Source organism: Nothoprocta perdicaria, unplaced genomic scaffold, assembly GCF_003342845.1.
Source record: "Nothoprocta perdicaria isolate Ctin4 unplaced genomic scaffold, notPer1 scaffold_76, whole genome shotgun sequence".
Lineage (NCBI taxonomy): Eukaryota > Metazoa > Chordata > Aves > Tinamiformes > Tinamidae > Nothoprocta > Nothoprocta perdicaria.
In genome coordinates, this window is record NW_020456043.1 from 2,749,064 (window position 1) to 2,770,696 (window position 21,633).

The 21,633-nt window shown below is 48.3% G+C and overlaps 1 protein-coding gene across 1 annotated transcript in view; it reads left to right on the forward strand.

The window, feature by feature from the left end:
* Positions 1–21,633, forward strand: part of MDGA2 (MAM domain containing glycosylphosphatidylinositol anchor 2) — a 160,082-nt gene that overhangs the window by 33,921 nt on the left and 104,528 nt on the right. Inside the window, exons 5-6 of the mRNA XM_026051505.1 lie at positions 16,744–16,940; positions 19,789–19,921. Of these exons, the coding sequence (XP_025907290.1) occupies positions 16,744–16,940; positions 19,789–19,921 (330 nt within the window). The remainder of the gene's footprint in view (positions 1–16,743; positions 16,941–19,788; positions 19,922–21,633) is intronic.

Sequence of the window (21,633 nt, forward strand, 5' to 3'; positions counted from 1 at the left end):
CGCCTCTGCCACTTAYGTTTGCCTGGTGCTGGCTGCAGTGAATCATGCTGCCTTATTGCAATGACATTTTTAATTTCCATCTCGGGTATCTAGCAAAATTCATTGATAGAATATTTGATCTTCTTTTTTGGCCTTTGAGTTCTCAGAAGCCCAGTGACATGGTTAAATGCTCACACACAGGGCTGCATGAAAGACTAGAAATAATGAATGCMTTTTTTTTAAAAGCAGAAAATAAAAAAGAAAATTAATATAAAGCACTAGCGTAAGTGTTGGTGTATAAGGAAAGCAAATTATTCATCTTTCATCACTTTATTTTGCATGTTACAATAACAGAAGACACTTAGAAATGAGATATTATGCAGATGGAAAGCATTTAAAAGCTTCCAGTGTTGATAATTGTAATCTTTGAACATGAGGAAAACATAAATTTAATTTGTGGTTTTATGATTATTCCCTGTCTGAGGTCCAGTTTATGCCCGGCAGGATGGAGCCCTCTGGAGAGGGCGGATCTCGCTGGTTCCTGCGCTCCCCTTGCAGCCGGCGAGCAGCTCCGCGCGGCGCAGAGCCGCAGGGCTGACGTGCCCAGGCTGGGCTCTGCTTTGGGCAGCACCAGCCTTTCTGCACGAGACCTCCCACGCCTGGAGTGTGTGATGACACAGGCACCTTCACCCAGTCTCAGTTCATTTTCTGGCAAGCAGAAGGGTGGAACAAAGATTTTGAGTTCAGGGGAACACATGGATTTTGGAGCTGTCAATACCAAAGAAGGGCTGGGGTGGAAGGGACCTCTGGAGATGATGTAGCCCAGAATGTGTTGGAAACCRAGGGCAGTTTTCCTGGGGAAGAGGCCGGGAGCCCCAGGAGCCTCCTGAGAAGCGCTGTCGCTGCTCCCGAAAGGCGCCTTCTTCTCGGTGTCACTGGGCAGGGCGCTTTCCTACCTTGGCCCTCCTTTTCTGTACCTCGAGGCTACACCTGAATATTAGCAGTGCCTGAAGAACAGCAGCAATTTCGGGAATCTGGTGGAGCAGCCCCCAGAGCAGGCCGAGGGGGGCAGCAGGTACACAAGAGCTATCCAGCTTTCCAGGAGCATGGAGATAATGTCACTTGAGACCTCAGACCCTTCCCTTTTATCCGATGAGTACTTAGTTTGGTACAGCTGTATCAAACACTGAGGAGCAGGTATATTGTACAGAAAATGTGTCTGCAATGTATATTTATATATATGGGTGACAGCAGGACAGCAAATGAGGACCCTGTTATTCCTATCGGCCCAGGCACCATTCTGAATGCTAGCATCTTAAGGAAACTATGGCCCRTCTTAAAATACATCTTAAAAGAGCAGGTTTCCTCCCCCAGTAACTATTTTTGTCATTAATCGTGCTTGCGTTTCCCTTTGCCGGGGGATCTTGTTCAACCTTCTCTGCCTTGCAGGTGAATCATTCCAGTGGGCAGCTGGGTCCTGGGAAAGGGCAGCCCTCTCCTTGCKGAGGAGCTGCAGGATCACGCTGGAGCCTCGAGGGCTGGTGCTGGAGTCTCAAACACATCGGGGCTGCTCAGTAGGACAGCGCTGAGGTGGCAGCCACCTGCACTTGAGGTTGCTGCATCTTGCCCATCCTCCAAGAACGGGAGGAAAAGAGCCCRGACAAGGGCTTGGGTTTTGTAGGGTTTACAGGGACCTTTTGCAAAGATTTTCCTCTTAGTTCCCACRCACACGTAGACTTCAGGAAGTGTCTGTAACTTCTCATCAGCACTTTTGACAAAGAAGAGTTCACCTGACGCGACTGTGTTTTAAACCTGCATGCGAGCAGGTTTATTCCCGCCTTGCAGGTAGTTGTCCCTGTGGAGCAGAGCTCCTGGCCGCTCCTGCCCCGCCTCGTGGTTGTGTGGGTGCTGGGCAGGGAGCTCCGGGCGCTCGGCTCCCGCTGCCACCCTCAACCTCCCCGCGCTTGCGGGGAGCCGGCTCGAGCCTTGCTTTCAACAGCAGGGCCAGTGCAGATGGGGCAGAAATTCCTCGTGTTTCCGCGACAGCAGAGCCGCGCGTTTCCCTGTAGAACAGGGATTTCATCCTGACTGTGCTCATTTGCAAGTGTCTGCGATTCTGACGTGATGATTCACCCAGCAGAKGAGAGAGTCCCTGGTGGTGGGTGTGTGGGTGACACGAGCGCACTTTGGATTTGGACAAGTTCAACCAACACTTTGGTTTGCATTGCTCCTTCCCTGAGCCAAGGCCGAGCTGGGGGGTCTGGAGATGTGGAGAGCRCTGCTCCCCATTGCAATGCGTGGAAGCGGCATGGAAAAGCGAGGAAGGACATGGCTGCGTACGGGGGAACAAACGAGGCAGCTCCGGCATCAAATATTAATGGCAACTCRGAGCACTTAGAGTAATTGTAATACCTTTCCTAACCCTCAGCAGACACGCTGTTTAGAGTGAATTAAATAGCTTTGCAACGACTGTTAAATGTTATCAGTTCCTTGCTAGCTGCGCGCGTTTTATTTTCTACAGTGAAAAGCTTTGTACRTGCAAAGAAAAAAAAGAGGAAAAAAAAGGAAAAAGAAGAAAGCAGCTCTGTGTTGCTCACCCTGGTGAAACGTTGTGCTYGGTGCGTGCAAAATGCCAGCAGAGACCTGCGTGCTTGGCTGGCGACAGGGAGAGCGGCCTGGGCGTGCGGTGCAGGCGGTGTTCTGGGTTCCTCTTGTTTTCACGAGCTCCAGAAGGTCTGGAGGAGCTTGGGGCTGCAAGGGGCCGGGATGTCACTGGGGTGGACACGTCGCCCGTCCCTCTCCTGCAGAGGCTGGGTGCAAGGGCAAGAAGTGCTGGTTGGGTCRCTCGTGGGTTGGGTTGGTTTTAGCTCTCATATATGTGCCCTGTCTGCTGTTTTTTAGCTCTGTGTGGAAGCCCCCGTGCTGACCAGTTATGGAGAAAGCCTGAAAATGTCCATTCCTCCCTCCTGAAGTGCACGTTAGTCCCTTGCTGCTGTTTTCATGTCTTSCTGTTAACTCAGTGCAGTGGTGGGTTCTTTAAACTCAATAGTTGTAACAGAATTTTTCATCTTGGGAAAGCTCCTGGGAGCTGGAAGGGGAAATGCCCTGGAAATGACCCTAGGCCTCAGCCTGAGGGTCAGCAGAGAAGGTCCCTGCCGAGGGGAAGGGTCTCTGCAAAGTTGCTGGGATTTCTGGGAAAGAGGATGGAAAGGGGATGAGTAATGAAACCCAAGGACAGAGATATGGTGCAATACCTACTTACCTGCTGGGTCTGTACCTGTGGTTTCCTGGACTCTGGAGGGATCACCGGACAGCTCGCTTGGCAGGAATGTATCCCGCACGCCGCGGCTGCCACCTTTGCTCGTTCCTGAAGAGCCAGAGAGCCTTGCAAGGCAGCAGCATCAGGAACGTGCCGGCCGGCCCCTTCCTCCCATGCTAACCAGAGGGCACAGAGGTGCCAGCGCGTTGGGGACGCAGGACGAGCAGGAGCAACRCTGGGGTCTGCTCGTCCTTGTGGACAGTGCCAGCAGTGACGTGGCACTCACCCGCAGGTGAGGTGTGAGGAAGGGGAGCAGGAGCCCAGAGCCCCAGGATGACAGCGTGGTCTGACTGCTTCCCAGGGATGTGTCTGGGCAGCACCTGCAGCTGTATCCGTAGGCAGGTGTTGGGCAAGTTTGCAGGAGTGCCTTTCCTTGGCCGGCCCCGTATCTGGCAGCTTCCTTTAATTCACGGGGCTTGTCAGAGCCGAATTTCCCGCTTCCAATGCTTAAAAATAATTTCCAAGGCGGCTGCTATTTTAAGCCCTGGCAACCTGCTGGAGGGCCAGATCCAAAATGATGCTGGTTTGCCTAATAGCTTGGGATTTTTATGCCATAGATGTTGGGGCTGCAGAGTCCCTAATAGCACATTTCAGAGTCCTGATGGATTTTTAAATAGCGTTCCAGCGTTAAGGAGCCTTTCCTGTAGTCCGCGTTTTGCAATAAAACAGGAGCCTGGTTCCCCACTGATGTACAGTTTTAGCATGCTCGCCATGCCCCTTCCCTCTCACTGCTCTCTGCTGCTTTTTGCTGCCATCTCTGAAACAAAAGCCCGAGCAGAGGGAAGGCAGGGAAGAAGATGTGTTGCTTCTTGCAGCCTCACTCTGTGCAATTCCTTATGGAAAACTGAAACTGCATGGATGGATTCCCTCTTTCCCTGCGGACAGCCTGCACCTGCAGTGACCCCTGCAAAATCACCCTTCCTCTGGAAAAAAATACATAACCAATCCCCTGAAATAAGGGGAAATGGAGTCCGAGGGCAGCCGCAGGTAAGCAGGCTCTGCGGGGAGTCCGCCTTGTGTGCAGTGCCTTGCTGCTTGCTCACCTGGTTTGGGGAGGGATGTGCAGTTTTGGGCAGTTTTCAGTGTATTRTATGTTAGTATCTGTTGGACAGGGCAAGGTAATGTACAGAAGAGTCTAATGCAGGCAGGTTTGCAGCAGGACATTTCCTGTCGTTTCCCTTCTTTTCATAGGACTGTCCTCATCGCCTGGGCTCGGCGGAGCCGCCGTCGCAGCAAATCCAGCGTGTTCTTCCTGACACCGTAGTACCGCAAGCCGTGAAGCTGCAGCCCATAACTTTTAATGGGAAATAAGAACACGTATAGTGTCAAAATGTAGCGTGTCCTTTTTYTATCTTGCTCCTGTATGCTCGAGGCACTTCCCATAAATTGAACTTGCAATGATTAGTGTGAGTTTGAAACGTTGCATAACCAAGCTAGAAACGACTGGTATCTCTAATGGTTTCTGGTAGCCTCCTGCGCCAGCCTCCTCTCCCACTGTTATGCTACTGCCTTATTATAAGGTTCCCTGTTGTAGGGTCGTCCTTTGCCATTTCTTTTGCAAGTTTATAGGTGTATATGTGGTTTGATTTGTTAAAACATCTTCAGGAAAAAGCCTGCCTTGCTTTTGGCTTGGAGGCATGCAGGAATCTCTCCGCATCATGGAATTACCTGTTTGAGGCTCAGGATTATTTAAAACAACGAGAATGTGAGTAGCTGCAAGCAGCAATAGGGTCAAACTGCGCCGAGAGGGCCCCAGGTTGGAGGGCACGGGGAGGTGTTTGCAGGCGCTGCGGCAGCTTCCCCAGGGAGCAGACGAGCAGGGATCCGGAGCYGATCCCGCCTCGGCGAGGAAGGGGTGAGCTGCACCTCCGGAGACCTTCTTCCCTCTTCCCAGGGCTTTGCTCCCAGTGTCGGTCCTGAGCAGGGTGGGAGCTGCTTTGCTCAGGACAGCTCCCCAGCCTCCATAGTGCCTTTTTGGCACGGAGGAAAAACATGGGAGATCCATTGGAACATACTGAGATTAGGTAATTAACTTTGTAATCTGAGTTTTTAATTTAAAAAGATAAAAAAAAAAAACACTATAATTATTCATGGACAGTTTTATGCTTTTTGAAAATACAGCTCTTGAGTTACATATAGACTGCTGGTGTTACATTTTTTTCATTAAAATAATAATTAGACCCATTTCAAAGCAGACAAATAATAGACTCTGAGCTGGTTTGAATTACTTTATCTTTGCATAAATTCATCAATGCCGAGTRGAATCTGCACGAATTATTTAAGCCTTGGACCTAAGTTCCCATGCTCTCACACGGCTCCTCTGCTCATTCTGTTGCTGCCAAAATCACAACATTGACTGAAGTGAATTGAAGCCGAGTTGGGCGCAGGGTGTTTGTGCAGCCGGTCTGCAGGTCTGCGAGACCYGGAACGGCACCGGCTGATTCCCGATTCGAGATGAACATGAAATGCGTTAAAACATCCCACCCGAGGGTTTATTTGCAGCTGTTTGATTGCTTTCCTCTGGCTTTATCTGCAAAGCAATTACACACAAAGAAAAACTTCTTCAGAAGCTTTCAAGGAAGTATTGACCACTGACGCCTTAATTAAGGCACAGTGGAGCGGAAACATTTAGATCAACTGTAGGGACAACAGCAAAGCAGGYTGGGTTTCTGAAAAGGAGGCTTTCTGTGATCTTCCTAATAGCACAGCCCTCCTGGGGACTTGACTGGAGTGACCATATAAAGTGTCCTTGTGCATTATTTGTTTTTCCCCTCTTTGTCTTAAAATTTATAATTTAAAAAAGATTTTTTTTAAAAAAATGACAATTTTAAAATWATTTTAGCCCATTTTTTTCATCTATCAAGAAAAACAGTTTGGGTCTTGAGCTGAAAAGTCGCATGTGGGATGGTCCTCTTGAACGTGCCCATCCCTTTGATGCTGACAAGGCAATTCTRCAGGACGGGTCCCGGCCGTTGCTTTCTAACACAGCATTTCCCCTGGAGAAGGCGTCGATCTGCTCGGCAAGCTGCTGAGGAGGGAAGAATAGACTTGACAGCAGCCGTAGGTGGGTGTTGGAGACGTCGCTGACGGCAAGTTTGAGCCTTCGCGTTGGCTCCAGCACAGCCAGAGCGGCGGTGGTTGGATCTAGTAACCGTGCTGAAAAATTCGGTGGGAAAGTGARTTTGTTCCGTTGCAAGAAGAGCTGATTTTGCCGGTCGTGAGTGGCCMGGGATGCAGCGTTCCCCTGGAAGCAGGCGCCGGCCGTGCCGCTTAGCGCTGCGTTTTAGTCTTTGAGAAGTTTCTTGGCAGGGGTTCCCCATGCAAGCCTTGGGCCCAGGAGAAACACAAGAAATAAGTTTCTGGAAAGCCTGGCCAAGTTTCTGCCGACCTGTTTTTGTAAGGTATGTTCAGATGCTGTGGGGATGGGGCAGACTGAGAGATGAGTGCTGAGCTTCCCCGCTGGGTTTTACCCGCTGCGGCGAGGCACGTTCCAGTGACCCAGGCTGTTGAGCATCCCCGTTCTGCTTGGGGCGATCAGGAAAGAGCCAGGTGCCTAACCCCGCGTTTAACACCCGAACCAGCGGATTGCAAAGCGAGTCTTGGATCAAGTATTTAGACCTTCTTAGTTATATGAAGCAAGATACCTGTGTTTCCTAAGGCACTAAATGGAGCCTAGCTTCTTAGGTGACTGAAGAACTTGTATAATTTACACGTGGGGAACACACACGTATTAAAAAATTGCACTTGGTGGTCTTGAAGGTCTTTTGCAACCATAGTGATTCCGTGACTCTATTCCATAATACGAGGGTTGCCTAGGAAGCAGCCAGGAACCCTCCCGAGGGGGAGCAGTGGCTGGGCTCGCCGTGGGTGGCGTCTCGCTCGGCACGTCTGCAGGAGCTCCCCTAATAAACCTCTACTCACCTGGCCTAAGGCGAGGAGTAACTTACGGGGCTTAGGGTTTTCGGAAGCATTTAAAAGCAAAGCAGCTGTTTATAGGTGGGCTGCAGGAAAGCTGCCGCTCTGTGGAGATGCCGGAGAATTGGGCGATGAGGAAGAGGTGACCTGTTGGATGCGCATGGGGAAGCGCTTCATGTCGTGTCATTTATTCTGCTTGATAGAAAAGGGTTTGTTAGAGGGGTTGTAGTTAATAATGCTGAGAGTTTGAGGGTTTTTTTTTTAATTTTCCTTCATTATCAGAAAATTCAGTACATCAGGGTTTGAGTTTTGGGTGTGCAGATCATCGGGCTGGGCACTTAAACCAAAGCAGAAGATTGAATGGGAAGAGGGWGAGTTTTTACTCCCAAATAAAGACATGATTCGGACTTGCCTCAAATTCAGTGCAGCCCTTTGAGTTTGCTGGCTGCTTTCAAGGCTACTCATGATTCTCAGGGAACTTACTAAGTGGGAGTTAAACATTTGTTCCGAATAAATAAGGAAAAATAAATATATAGCTTGTTGCTTGATTAACTGTTGCTGCAGCTGCATCTGTTACTGAAAAGCGTATGTGACTGCAAGGGTGGGTTTTTTTTCTTTATGTCAGTGGCCTTTTGGTGCTGCTGTTTYAGGAATCCTTGGACACAAAGCCAAGCAAACCCGCTTGTGGCTGACCCTGCTCTGGGCAGGGGGTTGGGCGACCTGATTGCCAGAGGGCCCTGCCCRCCTCAGCTCTTCCGTGAAATCCCGTAATTGCTGAATTACTGCAAAATACATATTGCTTTTTCAGATATAAACGAGACTAGCCTGTTACTGAAAAAATGCAAGGCAGTTTTGGTGCAACATGGTGTGAAGCTTTCCTGGGTGCTGTTCTTTTAGTGGGTTGAAGACCTTTCCTCTCTCTTGACTAATTTCCTTGAATGGGAGAAAAGCAAAATGRTCAAGGTACAGGACAACTGAGAATAATGAAATCCAAGCTCACCTCACCAACTATGRATTATTTCTCCCCTTCCTCACCCCAAAATCACAGTAGATGCAAGAGGTTTACATGGTTTGCATGTGACCTCCTCTTGCACATGGGAGCACCTACAAACTGTGCGTTAGGTTTGTAGGCGATGGAGCAAACCTCTTGGGTGCTGCGAGTGTGATGTGCAGCACTGAGAGTGATTCCCCTCCGGTCCAGCCGGGGCAGAAAGGGGAGCTGCTAGCTCGGCTTTCCTGTCCTGCACCCGTGCAGCGTGTCCCTCGTCCGTGGAGGCTCCTCGCCCTTGTAAGCAGAATGGATGGAAGAAAGCCYTGAAAATAAACATGTCCCACATATTGAGTATGTGGATGAAAATTTTCATTGACTTTGATTCGATGAATCAAATAAATGATTGAAGTGAATGAAAGGGGATAAACTCTACCCGTATAGATTTTCCTTCCCTTTATTGGGGGCGTTTGTTAACTTCCATGTCGTCCACTTTGGTTGCAAAACTCTTACAAGGAAAAGCTCAATTTCATTTTCTGAATGATTGTTTTTTGTTTATTAGTATTGACTTGGTAATTATGCGTTAACAAGTTAGACTATCTGCTGCTGACAGTATCTGTCCGAGTTTGTGCTTGCCGTGTTTTGTTTTTCTGCTCTCTCTCAACTGAGGAGATAGGCAGATTGAAAGGATTGCCATTCTTTGGAAAATTACATAGCAAATATTGCTCGCTGTTAGAAACTGAGAAAGAATGGATAAACCTCAGGTTTGCCAACCTAAGACTGAGCAGTCAAAGATGTCTGAAGAAGGCCCTAGCCACGTGCAGCTKGGACTGCATGTTCTCAGTTTAATTCTCCAACCTTAGATCTACTTTGCTGTCCATGTGTTTGTTTCTGTGGGACACTAACTACTTCCATGCTGTTTCCTAGCAAGGGCCCAGTTAATACTTTATTCTTTCTTTCTTTGAAGTTCTAGGAGAATCAGAAGGAAAAGGCAGAGAGTCTGTAAAGATCAGTTGCGAGATCTAAAGAAAAGTTCTCTTTGAGCAATGTTAGTTCGGTTGGGTCTCCCCGGGATCTCTTCCAAACCACGTAACTCGGCAGCAATGTCCTTATTGATTTAGTCTCAATTGTTGGCCTGGATTAGACCCAGCAGGAAGCTCCCAGCCTGTTTCCCTTTCCTGCAACAACTTTAGTTCTGTACTGAAAAATATCTAGGCAAATGAGTCAGAGGGGGATAGATCCCTTGTAYAGTGGATTTTCTTTCCCTTTAGAAATCAGAACTGAAGCATTAAATGTCATAGCAGGTTCCTCTTTTCTTGGTTTTATTTTCTTTTAATTCTCCTTTTCATCAGATAAGTCTTACCCTGTCCTACAAATTCAAGGACAAGGAGGTTGCCGTGTTCTTCATTAACATAATTAATCATTAAATAGCTGCAAGACTGCAGCTGCATCACTTCGGATACATACATGTTTCCTGGAAAAGAGGGAGATTCCTTTCAGCTCCGTTCAGCATCATTGCTGTGGTATTTGAGTGCTTCCTGGTGCTGCACTAAGTGATGTGGCTTGCGTCTGTCGTGTGCAGCTTGTCCGTTGATTACTTATCCCCAATAAGTTCTCCGTAATCCGGGGCTTGCTCCACCRCGCTTTCATTTGCAATCACTCCATTTACTAGAAGTCTCTGATTTGGCTTGACTATTGATCTTGACAAGAAATATGCTGCACTTTTCGGAGCCGGGGCCGGCGTCCCTGAAATATCACCGGAGTGCAGAGGGCTCATTATCTGGGATTAGAAAAGGTTGCTTTTTTGTGCGCCTGTTTCTTACAAAGCGATGAATACCAGGGAGGCACAGAAGACACAAACCGGCAGACAGAAACGAGACACCCAGAACTATTAGGTAATTTATTAGGTAATTTTAATAAATTGCGGCYGTTTAACAAAAGCAAGTCAAGCACAAAACAAACAACAAAAGCAAGTGCAAGCTTGAGCTCTGCCTACACGATGGGTCGCTCTGGAGCTCCAACCCCTGCTCCAGCAGGGACACCCAGAGCAGGGGCACCCGGGCGCATCCCRGCGCCTTGGGAAGGTCTCCAGAGCAGGAGCCTCCCCGGGCAGCCTGTTCCATTTCCATGTGTTTCCTGCTGCTTCRTGTTTCTATAAGGTCTCTTGTCTGACTCTGTGACTAAAACCCAGCACAAGGGGATTGCTCTTCCAGGTGAGAAGCCAATGGGAGTCTCTAAAGAGGTTTTGGGGAGAGCCAGTTTTGGCTTCTCTTTTTCACCATGTCTTGTCTTTAGAAACCCTTAACCAATGCGTGTGAATAACGTGGAAGCCCTGGCAGTGCAGCTTCCAACGGTGCTGGTTTGTGCCGGGCTGGAGCCAGGCAGGCGCAGCCCTCGTGCGAGGCGCGGGGAGGCCAGCACAGCCCGGACTGAAACCTCTAGGTGTGAGACCAAAGTTCAGCTTAGGGGGTAAAGGTAAAACGAAGGTGTTGATGTGAAAGCAGCGCGTGGCCCCGTTAGGAAGCGCTCGCTGAAGGACACAGGGCCCGTGGGCAGAGCCTGGCGGGGCGGCACCGCGGGCTCTGCGGGCTGCCCGTGCCCGGCTGCCTGAGCCTGACTGCACTTACCAGGGGCATTTAACAGGGCTTTTTGCCCAGGCCGCCCGCGCGGCTCCGTCCCGGCTCCCATTGCCTCTGCTCTCCGTGCAGGGGCTTCACAGGCGCTCCTGGGTCAGGAGCCTCCCGCGAGGTTCCCTCCATTTCCTTTTAACAGGTTCACAAGCAGGTGTCTCTTCTGGTTGAGTTATGGTCCGCACAGCCACGTACTGGTGTTGGCTACTGGTGAGTGCTGCCCTGGCGCTGGGAAATCCTGCCCTGTTACAGGGAGCTGCTGCTACAGGGGCCAGTGTATCCTGGCACCTTCCTCGTGAAAATTAACAAATGAAGATTAAATAATCACACATGCAGGAGTGAAAATGAAAAATTCATATTAGGTGCAGCCAAGGAAGATTTGTATTTTTGCATTGAGCTCATTTTCACAAAAAAGCTTTCACAGATTCACAGAATATTTAAGGTTGGAAGGGACCTCTACAGATCATCTAGTCCAACCTTCCTGCTCAAGCAGGCACACCTASAGCATGTGGCACAGGGTGGCATCCAGGCGGGTTTTGAAGACCTCCAGAGTAGGAGACTCCACAACCTCCCTGGGCAGCCTGTTCCACTGCTCTGTCACCCTAACAGTAAAGAAGTTSCTCCTCACCTGGAGACGGAACTTCTTGTGYTTCAGCTTGTGGCCATTACCCCTCGTCCTATCGCTGGCCACCAGTGAGAACAGCCTGTCCCCTTCCTCCCTGCATTCTCCCTTCCTGAACTTATACATATTAATCATATCCCCTCTGAGCCGYCTCTTCTCCAGAGAAAACAGGCCCAGCTCGCTCAGCCTCTCTTCATACGAGAGATGTTCCATTCCCTTAATCATCCTGGTTGCCCTTCTCTGGACCCTCTCCAGAAGCTCCACGTCCCTCCTATACTGGGRTGCCCAGAACTGAACACAGTACTCCAGGTGCGGCCTCACCAGAGCTGAGGAGAGGGGCAGAATCACCTCCCTTGACCTGCTGGCAACGCTCCTCCTGATGCAGCCAGGATCCCATTGGCCTTCTTGGCCACGAGGGCACACTGCTCACTCATGGTTAACTTRGTGTCAACCAGGACTCCCAGGTCCCTCTCCGTGGAGGTGCTTTCCAGCAGGTCCACCCCTAATCTGTACTGATGCCTGGGGTTATTCCTCCCCAGGTGCAGGACCCTGCACTTGTCCTTGTTGAACCTCATGAGGTTCCTCTCTGCCCAACTCTCCAGCCTGTCCAGGTCCCTCTGGATGGCAGCACAGCCCTCCGGAGTGTCGGCCACTCCACCCAGCTTGGTGTCATCCGCAAACTTGCTCAGGGTGCATTCCGTGCCCTCGTCCAGGTCATTGATAAACAATTTTAATGATGTTTAATTAGCCCTGAATTACTGCTGAAGAAATTCAGTGCAGAAACCTTTCCCTATAATACTGATGACATCAGTATTTTTGAACCAAAAAGGGGAAAAAGCTTACAATTAATTATAGGCTATTAGTCTCATAGTATTACCTGTGTGTACAGCTTTAGTTTTATTTTCATCCTCAGAAAAGTCTAATGCCATAAGCTTATCAGAATCCCTCTCTTGCTATTCCTTTCCTAAATTAAGATCATCTCCACACCTAATAGCAGCTGCAGTTATGTCAGTCGGTGCTGAGTACACGTGAGTAGGTTCAGGATAACTGATGCTGTAAGTAGCCCTTGATGGGCAAGACAGACCCTGTTCTCTGCCAACACTTGAAATGTTGCTGCAGGAAGCTGAAACCCTCACGAGTTACTGAGGAAGGGAGGCTGGGCAGATGGGCCGGTAAATGCAGTTGTGTGAGGGAGCAGCTCTTAGCTGTTCCTTGGGATTCGCATGGATTTGCATCCTCTGATAATGTTTGGGTGTTTCGAGGAGGACCTTTGAGGACAACCTTTTCAAGGAGGACCTTTTAATCATCCCCATACTGTTATTTATTTCCTCTGGCCCTGGTTTTCTTTACATTTTTCTTCTCAAATGCATTCTTTCTCTTTTTTTTTTTTTTTTTTTTCCTCCAAATAAAACTGGAAAAAGGTTTCTTTAAGCATCAAGATTGCTGGGAAGGATGCAGAGAGCTGATGTGAATTCAGCATTGATGCTGCTTTATGGTAGAGAACTTAAGGCTGCAAAAGAAATGTGAATTTCAGAAGATAAGGACGTWTGGCGGGGCAGCCAGCACTTTCTGTTGCAGAGGCTGTCAGAGGTAGTTTTTGGTGTAGCTGAATAGCTTTGTGCCCTTTTGCAAATGTAGGAAATCCAGAGGAAGTCACTTAAAAAGCAGTAGAGAGTTATCAGGAGATCACGCTCCCAAGGAGCTGCGTGTTTGCTCCACACTGGATACGTGGAGAGCGGATTCCTTTTTAGCAGATTTGAACTTTGTGAATAGTGTCTGGAAGATTTGTGCTAAGCTCTAAACTGGGGACAGAGGCGGTTTAGAATGAGGCATCTGTAACCCAGTTTGATATTCTTCAACAAAATTATGTTTCTTTTCTTTAGAAATGAATTAGCAGCATTATTGAATTTGGGGATTATGCAACCAATAATCACCTATTTATCAAATTTTAAAACCCTGTTTGTGACAGTTATTTGTAGTGATGGGTCATGGCTGTCAGTGGTCTTTAATTTCATTTATTGCAGCCTGTTTCTTCTGCTTGGCTGGTGGATGCTTTTCCTTTTATAATGTAGTCTTCTATTGCCTTTCTTTGGGGAGGCAGGAGAAAATCATGAAAGGAGCCAACCTGCAAGTCGTTATTGGGGATTATTGAGAGCTTTGAGTGCTGGGTGCACCAGGGTTAGAGCTTGTGTGGAGACCACACGACTCTTGGGCRTTTGTAGCTAATCTTTAGCTTCTGAAGAGAAGAACTAACGCAGCAGCATTGGGATGTGAAAACCCTGTGGCAGGGTGGCACCTTATGAGTGGTTTCCTGACTGCTCTCAATCGCCGTGCTCTGGCAGTGGTTTTTGTGAAAACTAAACTACTAAAAAAGTAGTTGAAGAAACTTGTGATTCAAGCATACTTGAGTTAATTAAAATAATCTGGATTTCTGTAATCAATTCTCCTTTAATTATATTTTTTCATAAGACGTAATGCTGAGTTGGCTGTTGCCTGGGCTCCTTTGGCCAGCGCTGTATTCCAGCCCAGTCCGTTGTCCTCCCTGTGCCCGTGCTGTCACTTGTAGTGTTCTGCTCAAGTGTTGGCCGCACAAATACCTGGTCTTGGCTGAGGGAGGTGCRGGATCCCGTCCGCCCTCCCGAGGGGCCTCTGCTTCCCTCGTCCCTCAGAAAAGCCTTGTTCTTTCCCGTACTGAGTTTGGACTTGCTTCCATTTCCAGCTACTTGTGTGTTTTACTTGAGATCCAAGAGCTCTTTTGTGCCTGATGGTTTCTCACCATGAGGTACTTGCATCCTATAACACAGATACTTCTCAAGCTCCTTTTTTCAGGCAATTAAATGCATCTGGTGCTCTACGTTATTTACTGTAAAGCAAGGCACTTTGCAGAAGCGCTTTCTCCAGCACAGAAGTCCTTTATCTTTACTYTTCCTTTACTCTTTAATTCTCTCATGTTTCGTGAGCACGGTTTACACCAGAATAGGGTCCTGTACCCAGGTCACCAGTTCTATATGCAACAGAAGATTATATCTCTGCAGCCAGCGATCCCATTAGTCCCGTGTGCTCCGGGATGGTGCTGAGCTGTWTGCTGGGGTCTTCATCTGGGGTGATTCTGCACACAGAGCTGGGATATCATCTCGTGCTGTTAACCTGCATTATACAGGTTGCTCAGGGCCTTGGCCAGGCAGGGTGCGGACGTCCCCAGGGACGGGAATCCTGCAGCCTCTCTAGGGCCGTGACCAAATACTTGACTGCTCTCTCGGGGATTCTGTTTTCCTCTGAATGCAAATGACTCCTGATGGTTTGGGGTGTTTTGATGTGTGTCTCTAAGAGAAGCCGGCCTTTCTCTTTCCTGTACTTTACCAGGACGCAGCTGGAGATGGGAATTCAGTGGCACCACGTTGGTCTGAATGGGGCGGGCGGCAGGAGCAGCGCCCTGTGCTTTGCTCGAGGTTTGGGCCGTTGGTCTCCTGCTGGATCCCAGGATCCCAGAATGGCTGAGGTTGGAAGGGATCCCTAGGGATCCCCCAGCGCAGGCCCTGCTCCCGCAGGGACACCCAGAGCACGGGGCACCCGGGCGCATCCAGGCGCCTTGGGAAGATCTGCAGAGCAGGAGCCTCCGCAGCCTCCCTGGGCAGCCTGGGCCAGGGCTCGGGCACCCTCACACCAAACAAGTTCTTCCTCACGGSCACACGGAGCTGCCTGGGCTTCACCTTGTCCCCATGAGGATCAGCGCCTGGAATGCACCCATGGGTGACGCTCTGCCCGCGGCCGAGCTGCACCCGGCAGGCGTTTTGGGAGAGAAACTTCAGCAAAGCTGGTTTCCTGCTTTCTATTTTTGAATGCTGGATTAGAGGACGTAGCATTTCGGCAGCCTCATCCCTTTTCAAATGCTACCGTGATTTCAAATAACCTTTAAACCAAAAATGAAATCTCATTACAAAATGCCATCCTAATTTGGAACAACAGTTTGGTAATTTGTTTCTGTGATATTAAATTAAATGTTTTGCACGGTAGAACTAAGGTAACATTTACTTAAAATCCATGCACCATTACAAGGTATCATTRCTTGCATTATTCCAGAATTTGGGGCGTTTTGTTTCTAATTAATCAAGAGACTCTCGAGCTTTGTTCTCGTTGCGCGGATCAAAGCGTGAGCTCTGAAGGGACCTTCAAGTGCCRGCGCCCTCTCGGCGTGGGAACAGGCGCTCTGCCCGTGCTCAGCCCCACGGACCCTCCTCACCCTCAGCATGGCGCTGAGGAAGGACCAAGGAAGGACCACGTGTCTGGGAGCGTCTGCAAGACGCRGGTTTATTCATCAAACTAAGAGCCAAGTAAAGCCTAATCTCTAGTCTCCCTTGGGAGTAAATCCCTGCTGCTGAGGCCCTGCAGGTGCCTGGAGGGCAGCAGGGCTGGGGTTTGGGGCACACGGGTGTTTCTACGTAGAAATTAGTAAAGGCGGTCGTTACTGCTCTGCGTGAGGCTTCTGTTCTTCYCTGATGGAATTGAACTTTCCAAGACGGCTCGTAATAAGCAACTGCAAAAAAATCCCTGGGAGCAGGAATATGCTTGTGCCTGATGGAATAAAGCCCAAATTAATTAATTTGGAGCTCTTGCGTTGCAAGGGCTATCTTTATTTTGTTCCCATTTGCGATGAGTGAGGTCTGTTGTGGGGATCTAATTTTCCTTAAGCTACTGCGGTGGGAGCAATTAAGTGATATCTGTATTTTAATCAAGAGAAGTGTGTGCAAAGGGCTGGAATGAATTCACCTGTTTGAAGTGAAGTGCATGTAAGTAAAAGAAGGGTATATGCATCAAATTACTGTATTAAATTGGTGCTTTAAGGGAAAACAGATGSGTTCACATGATCAGCGCTCTAGTCGATCCTGCTATTAGGATGCAAATTAGTCTGCTATTTATTGCCAAAGCTTGATAAACTATTTTGTCGAAGCAATATTTAAATTGAAAGTCATACATACGAAATAAGTTGCAGAGATAAAAAAAAAAAGAAAAAAGAAAAAAAAGGATGAAATCTAAGTGCTAGTRGAAGTAAAAGAGAAATATTATTGATATTATCACATTACTGTGCGTGTTATGCTATCCAAAGCCTGGTAGCAAACACGGATCTGGTTGTGTGAGATGCTGTAAAAATAAGAAATGTAGGTGTTAACTCTTCTTGCGAAGTCCTAAAATRCGTATTTGGGGTTTGGTTGCGAATTGTCAGTGTTGGGGCCATTTTCATGTGATTTTGACCGTTTCTGGGCGCGCGGCGGCGCCCTGTGCTCTCCCGCAGACCTGGACGACCCCGTGGTGACGGTGCACCAGAGCATCGGCGAGGCCAAGGAGCAGTTCTACTACGAGAGGACCGTGTTCCTGCGCTGCGTGGCCAACTCCAACCCGCCCGTGCGCTACAGCTGGCGGCGCGGCCAGGAGGTGCTGCTGCAGGGCTCCGACAAGGGCGTCGAGATCTACGAGCCCTTCTTCACCCAGGTAGGGGTCCGCTCCCGCACCGGGTCCTGCTCGTGCGAGCACGAGCCTCTACACTGGGATCCAAAGCAGTCACAAAGAGGGACACAGGGGGAAGCCACTGGCCCCACTGATTCCCAGTGCCATGCAAAGTTCTTCTGCACAGAAGCTGAAGCCTAAAAAGCTACAACTTCTCTTTCCTTTATTCTTTTACTGTGCCTTGTGCTGCTTTGGCTGTAAGTTTTTGTTCCAGAATTACACACTTAAATGATGAGGAGGCAAAAGTGGAAGGAGCTGTTCGTGCAAGTCCTTGCACTTGCAGGCAGGAAGGCAGAGCGGGCATTGCACCCGTCTGTCAGCTCGAGTCCCATTGAATTATTGTTAGCACGTTTGCACCGCCTCCGAATCAAAAGGTGGCATTTGCTATTGCCTGCACACAACAGTGCGGGATGGGGTTGCAAAACAGCAGGGCACGGGGGAGAAAAATGGAGAACAAATAATATGGGAAAGCCTCAAGCAACATGAGTGAAGACAGAAGCAGAAAATGCCTGGCGATTTGGCTGTAAAGCAGAAAGCAACTTGCGACTTTYATAAATAATTTCCAGCTAATGATTTGAGAGCACCTTCCTTTTCACTAAATCTTTACATGTTTATTGTACTTGGCAGCTTTTTATTGCTGAAATAGTTTGGTATTCAACAGAGCCACGTGTGGACTGGAAGCTTGCAGAGATGCAAATTAGATTACATGGCCAAGTTATTGGGCTCCCAAAAGTGACGAGATTATTTTTAATTTAACATGTACAGACGCAATTTAGGAAGTCTGAGGCTTGTTTCCTTGGAATCTGGCACAGATGTGTAAACTGGAGTTTTCAAGTGTTTTTAATTAAGAAGTGACAGACTCCCTTGAGGTAGGACTTTTAGTCTTGTAATATCTCAGTATGGAAATGCTGGTTATTACCTTTCCTACTATTCAGTAAGTAGAGATCTAATAAAGTATGCCACATTAAATTAGATTCCATGCTTTTTTTTTTTGCTTTTTTTTTTTTTTTTTAAAGGATGGTTCCTAGGTTACTAGGAACATCCTTCCTAGGACGTCTGTGGGTGCTGAATTAAGGAATAAATCAGATTGTCAGGTTGATAGTCAAAAGCTTATCTATAACCTTTTTGCATTTATTGGAGGTCAGATTGAATTAGAGTATTTTGTCTGTGTGTCTATAGAATCTGATATATGTTTCTAAGAGGAAAAATTGTAATTAAAGGTTCAAGAGGCATAAATGTCTCCTACACATCTCTGCATAATTGGCTCTCCTTATGATACGGTAAAAACSTGGGAGAGCTGCTGAGGAGAGGCCTCGAAGGGGTTCGACTTCAGAGCATCCAGAGATGGGGCTTTGAGGTGGCATTTTTTTGTCCATCACTTTAAAGCTCGATTATGCTGGGAAAACTAAATGAAATGTAAAGAAAAACAAGCAGCAATGTAATCAACTTTGGTATAGGACTGTAGCCAAAAAAAAAAGTTACCTGTGCTTTCCAATGGAGTTCTTTATTTAATAGAAGGCACTTTGAAACAAGCTCTTGAACTTGGAGCACAGGTATTTTCTGCGGAGTCAGGCAATGTGAGCTGCTCATTTGTGAAAGGGTGTGAAACACGGAACTTTCCCAAGCCAAAATCTTGGTGCACATTTTTTTCCCTCAGCRTTTGCATCGTCCTCATTGCGCATTGTAATTGCACAGCCCGAGTATGAGATTAAATTTGCTGTATTTACAATAATTATGCAATTAGACATAATTAGACTAATTATCCAAATCAGTGAAGAAAATATATATATTTTTACAAATCTTAGCAATCTGGGGGACATGATCTGGAATACCATTGTGAATTCAGTTTAGGATTCACAGCGCAGGGTTTAATTTGCGCGCTGCGGCAGCTCCCTGCTTGGATCTAATCCAGAGGTTAATGACTCGGGTAGCTGTGTTCCTGTTAACCTGCAAGGGCCCTGGACGGGCACTTGCCTCGCCAGRAGAATCCTCCTTTCCAGGTGGGATCTCTGTCTTGGTGGGCGCTGAGCAGCTCCGGGCCTCTCCTGCACGCCCTGAATCAGCAGGAGCTTCCCCTCCAGCAGCAGCGTTTCTGCACGGCGCCTGCGCCTCCAGAGGAGCTCTAGGAGCTGCCCTGCACGACGGTCTCTTCTCAAGTGTAGCTCTAATTTTCTGGAGGGTCGCTAGTCCCAATCTGCATTTTCACAAGTGGTTATTTTCCTGCACAAGTCTGCGCGCTCGTTGCAGCTGATGCTGTCCGAGCAATTCAGTGCACAGCCCGAGCTTTGCTGCTAGGAGCTGCTGTAGTGGCGTTCACAGGGCACGCGGGATGGAGAGTTTTTCAAGGCTTGCTCTTTTGCTGCTTTTTCACGTTGTTCCTCAAGGGAAATCTCCTGTTGGGGTTTTCTGCTGATGCTGTCAAAGGGAACCCGCTCGTTATGTCCCCTGCTCGGGTYGCTGCTCAGTTGTTCACACTGCTGCACCAAAGAAAGTCCACCAAAGCAGGCAGCTCACTGTCCAAGGGAGTCAACAGCAATCCTGTATCTTAGGATTTTTCCATTATGCAGACTTTATCTTAAGATGTTATCCGGCATAATGGTGTGGCTTCAGAGCCTCTGCCAAAGCAGTGTCCCCTTTGCCCCTCTCTCTGTCACTGCCATTAATGTCTAAGTAAGTGCCAACCTTTCAGGTTATGCCAGCCGCCATCTATTCAGATCATTAAAATAAAATATGTTTTCGGGGCCAACATTTGCTGCTAATTAACCTCCCCCTGTCTGTTCCCCGAGTCAGCCGTGGCGCCGGCTTGTCCTAACGCTCTGCCTCGTGTGCGCAGGGGGAGACCAAGATCCTGAAGCTGAAGAACCTCCGTCCCCAGGACTACGCCAACTACAGCTGCATCGCGTCCGTGCGCAATGTCTGCAGCATCCCGGACAAGATGGTCTCCTTCCGGCTCTCCAATAAAACAGGTACCGCCGGACCCTGCCCCTTCCCAGCCCGCCCGCCGTTTCCACGGTCTCTGGCTTGATTTTGGGGAGYGTGAGCGATTGATTTGGGGTGTTTTTTTTTCCTCGCCAAAACTAGGATTCAAGGAAGAGTCTTGATTTCTCGCTCTGTGTGTTCATTGCTCTCTGGATATTATGTCGGATTTTACGTTTCCCTTGGAGGTTGTGGGATTTCACTCTTCTGGCTGGTGTTTAGCTCAGAGATGATGGAATGTGGTAAGAGGAAAGGGTAYCTTGATCCAGGCTGCACAGGAAGTAAAGCAGAAGAAATGTTCCAGACTCTCAGAAATGTTATTTTTATCAACAAAATTGTTTTAGGAATATAAATTTGTTTTTGTAGTCCTTTAATTTCTTGCACTGTCTTAAAGAAAGGGGTTTGGGGTTGTGGTGTTGTTCTTTTCTGGGGTGTAATTGGTTCAGGTGGAACCATTGAGACAGCCCAGGGGAAGTGCTGTGCAGCAGGTTGCTGGGCAGGCAGCGGTGTCCAAGCAAGCACCTCCGTGTTCCTGCGTTTCTTGTCCCTTCACTCTTCCCTTTGGACTTGTCCCTACTGCGCGCCTGGCCAGGCCTGAACGTCCCTCTCGTGTGCGCCGGTGCCCTCGGGCCCTGGCTAATCACTAGGGTCCAGGAGGACAGAAATTAGAGTTTTTGACTCTGTAAAGACTCCTGTGCCCAGGGTCAGCAAAGGGTGAATCTGAAATGGTTTATAAACTGGAAGGCAGAAATCAAAATCCGCCCCTTAGACTTCTAAATAATTAGAAATTTCAGGTAAATGTTTTCTGGACAAACTTCTGCAGCGAATGCTCTAATATTCCAAGCCTGCGGGTTCGATTATGCTAGATTATGCTTTAATAATGTATGATTCAGGGCATAGAAAACAGGTAGCAAATGAACAAAACAGCTGAGGCATTAACATGCACCTGAGTGCATCCAAGATGAGCTATGAATTTTATTTGCACTTGCACATTTCACATTATTTCTGCTCTCATGGCTTGATTCCAAGGAGTTGCCTGCCAATTTCTTTTTTTTTTTTTTTTTTTTTTTTTTTTTTTTTTTTTTTTTTTTTTTTTTTTTCCAGCAGGAAATGGAAACCTATGGCACATACCAATATCAATATACAACCCACAGCCCAGCTCTGAAGTTGTCACTGGCAATAAGGGAATTATAGTCAATTCCGGCAAATTATATTGGCAGACCGTACTTTACTTTTTATTGCTTTGTTTGTTTGTTTTTGGCAAAATTAGATGTCAAAATGTGAAGTCTGGCCCTGTTCAGTGGCAGTGGTTCTAGCTGGAGTGTCTGGCACGGGAAGACCATAACTGGTGGGTTGGAGCAGCTTTCCTCTCGGTGCTGTTAGTGACCCGTCTGCCTCCACGCGTGAACACGAAGGCTCGCAGTTGTTACCTGCAGAGCTTGGCTGCTCAGGACAAGCTTGAGCTGCTCCTGGGGCTCACTGCAGAGGTGGCCTTGGCTGGTGTCTGCGTTCGGTCCGTGACAGTTGCTGTGAGCAGGGCTTGGGCTCAGCAAAACGCTGCTTCTGTCCCCTTTGTCAGAGCAGTGGATGGTGCTGGGGGTGCAAGGTCAGGCTCTGTCCGTGTTGGGCCTCACTGCCACAGGAATACAGGAATCCCAGGATGGCCGAGGTTGGAAGGGASCCCYAGKRATCCCCCAGCGCA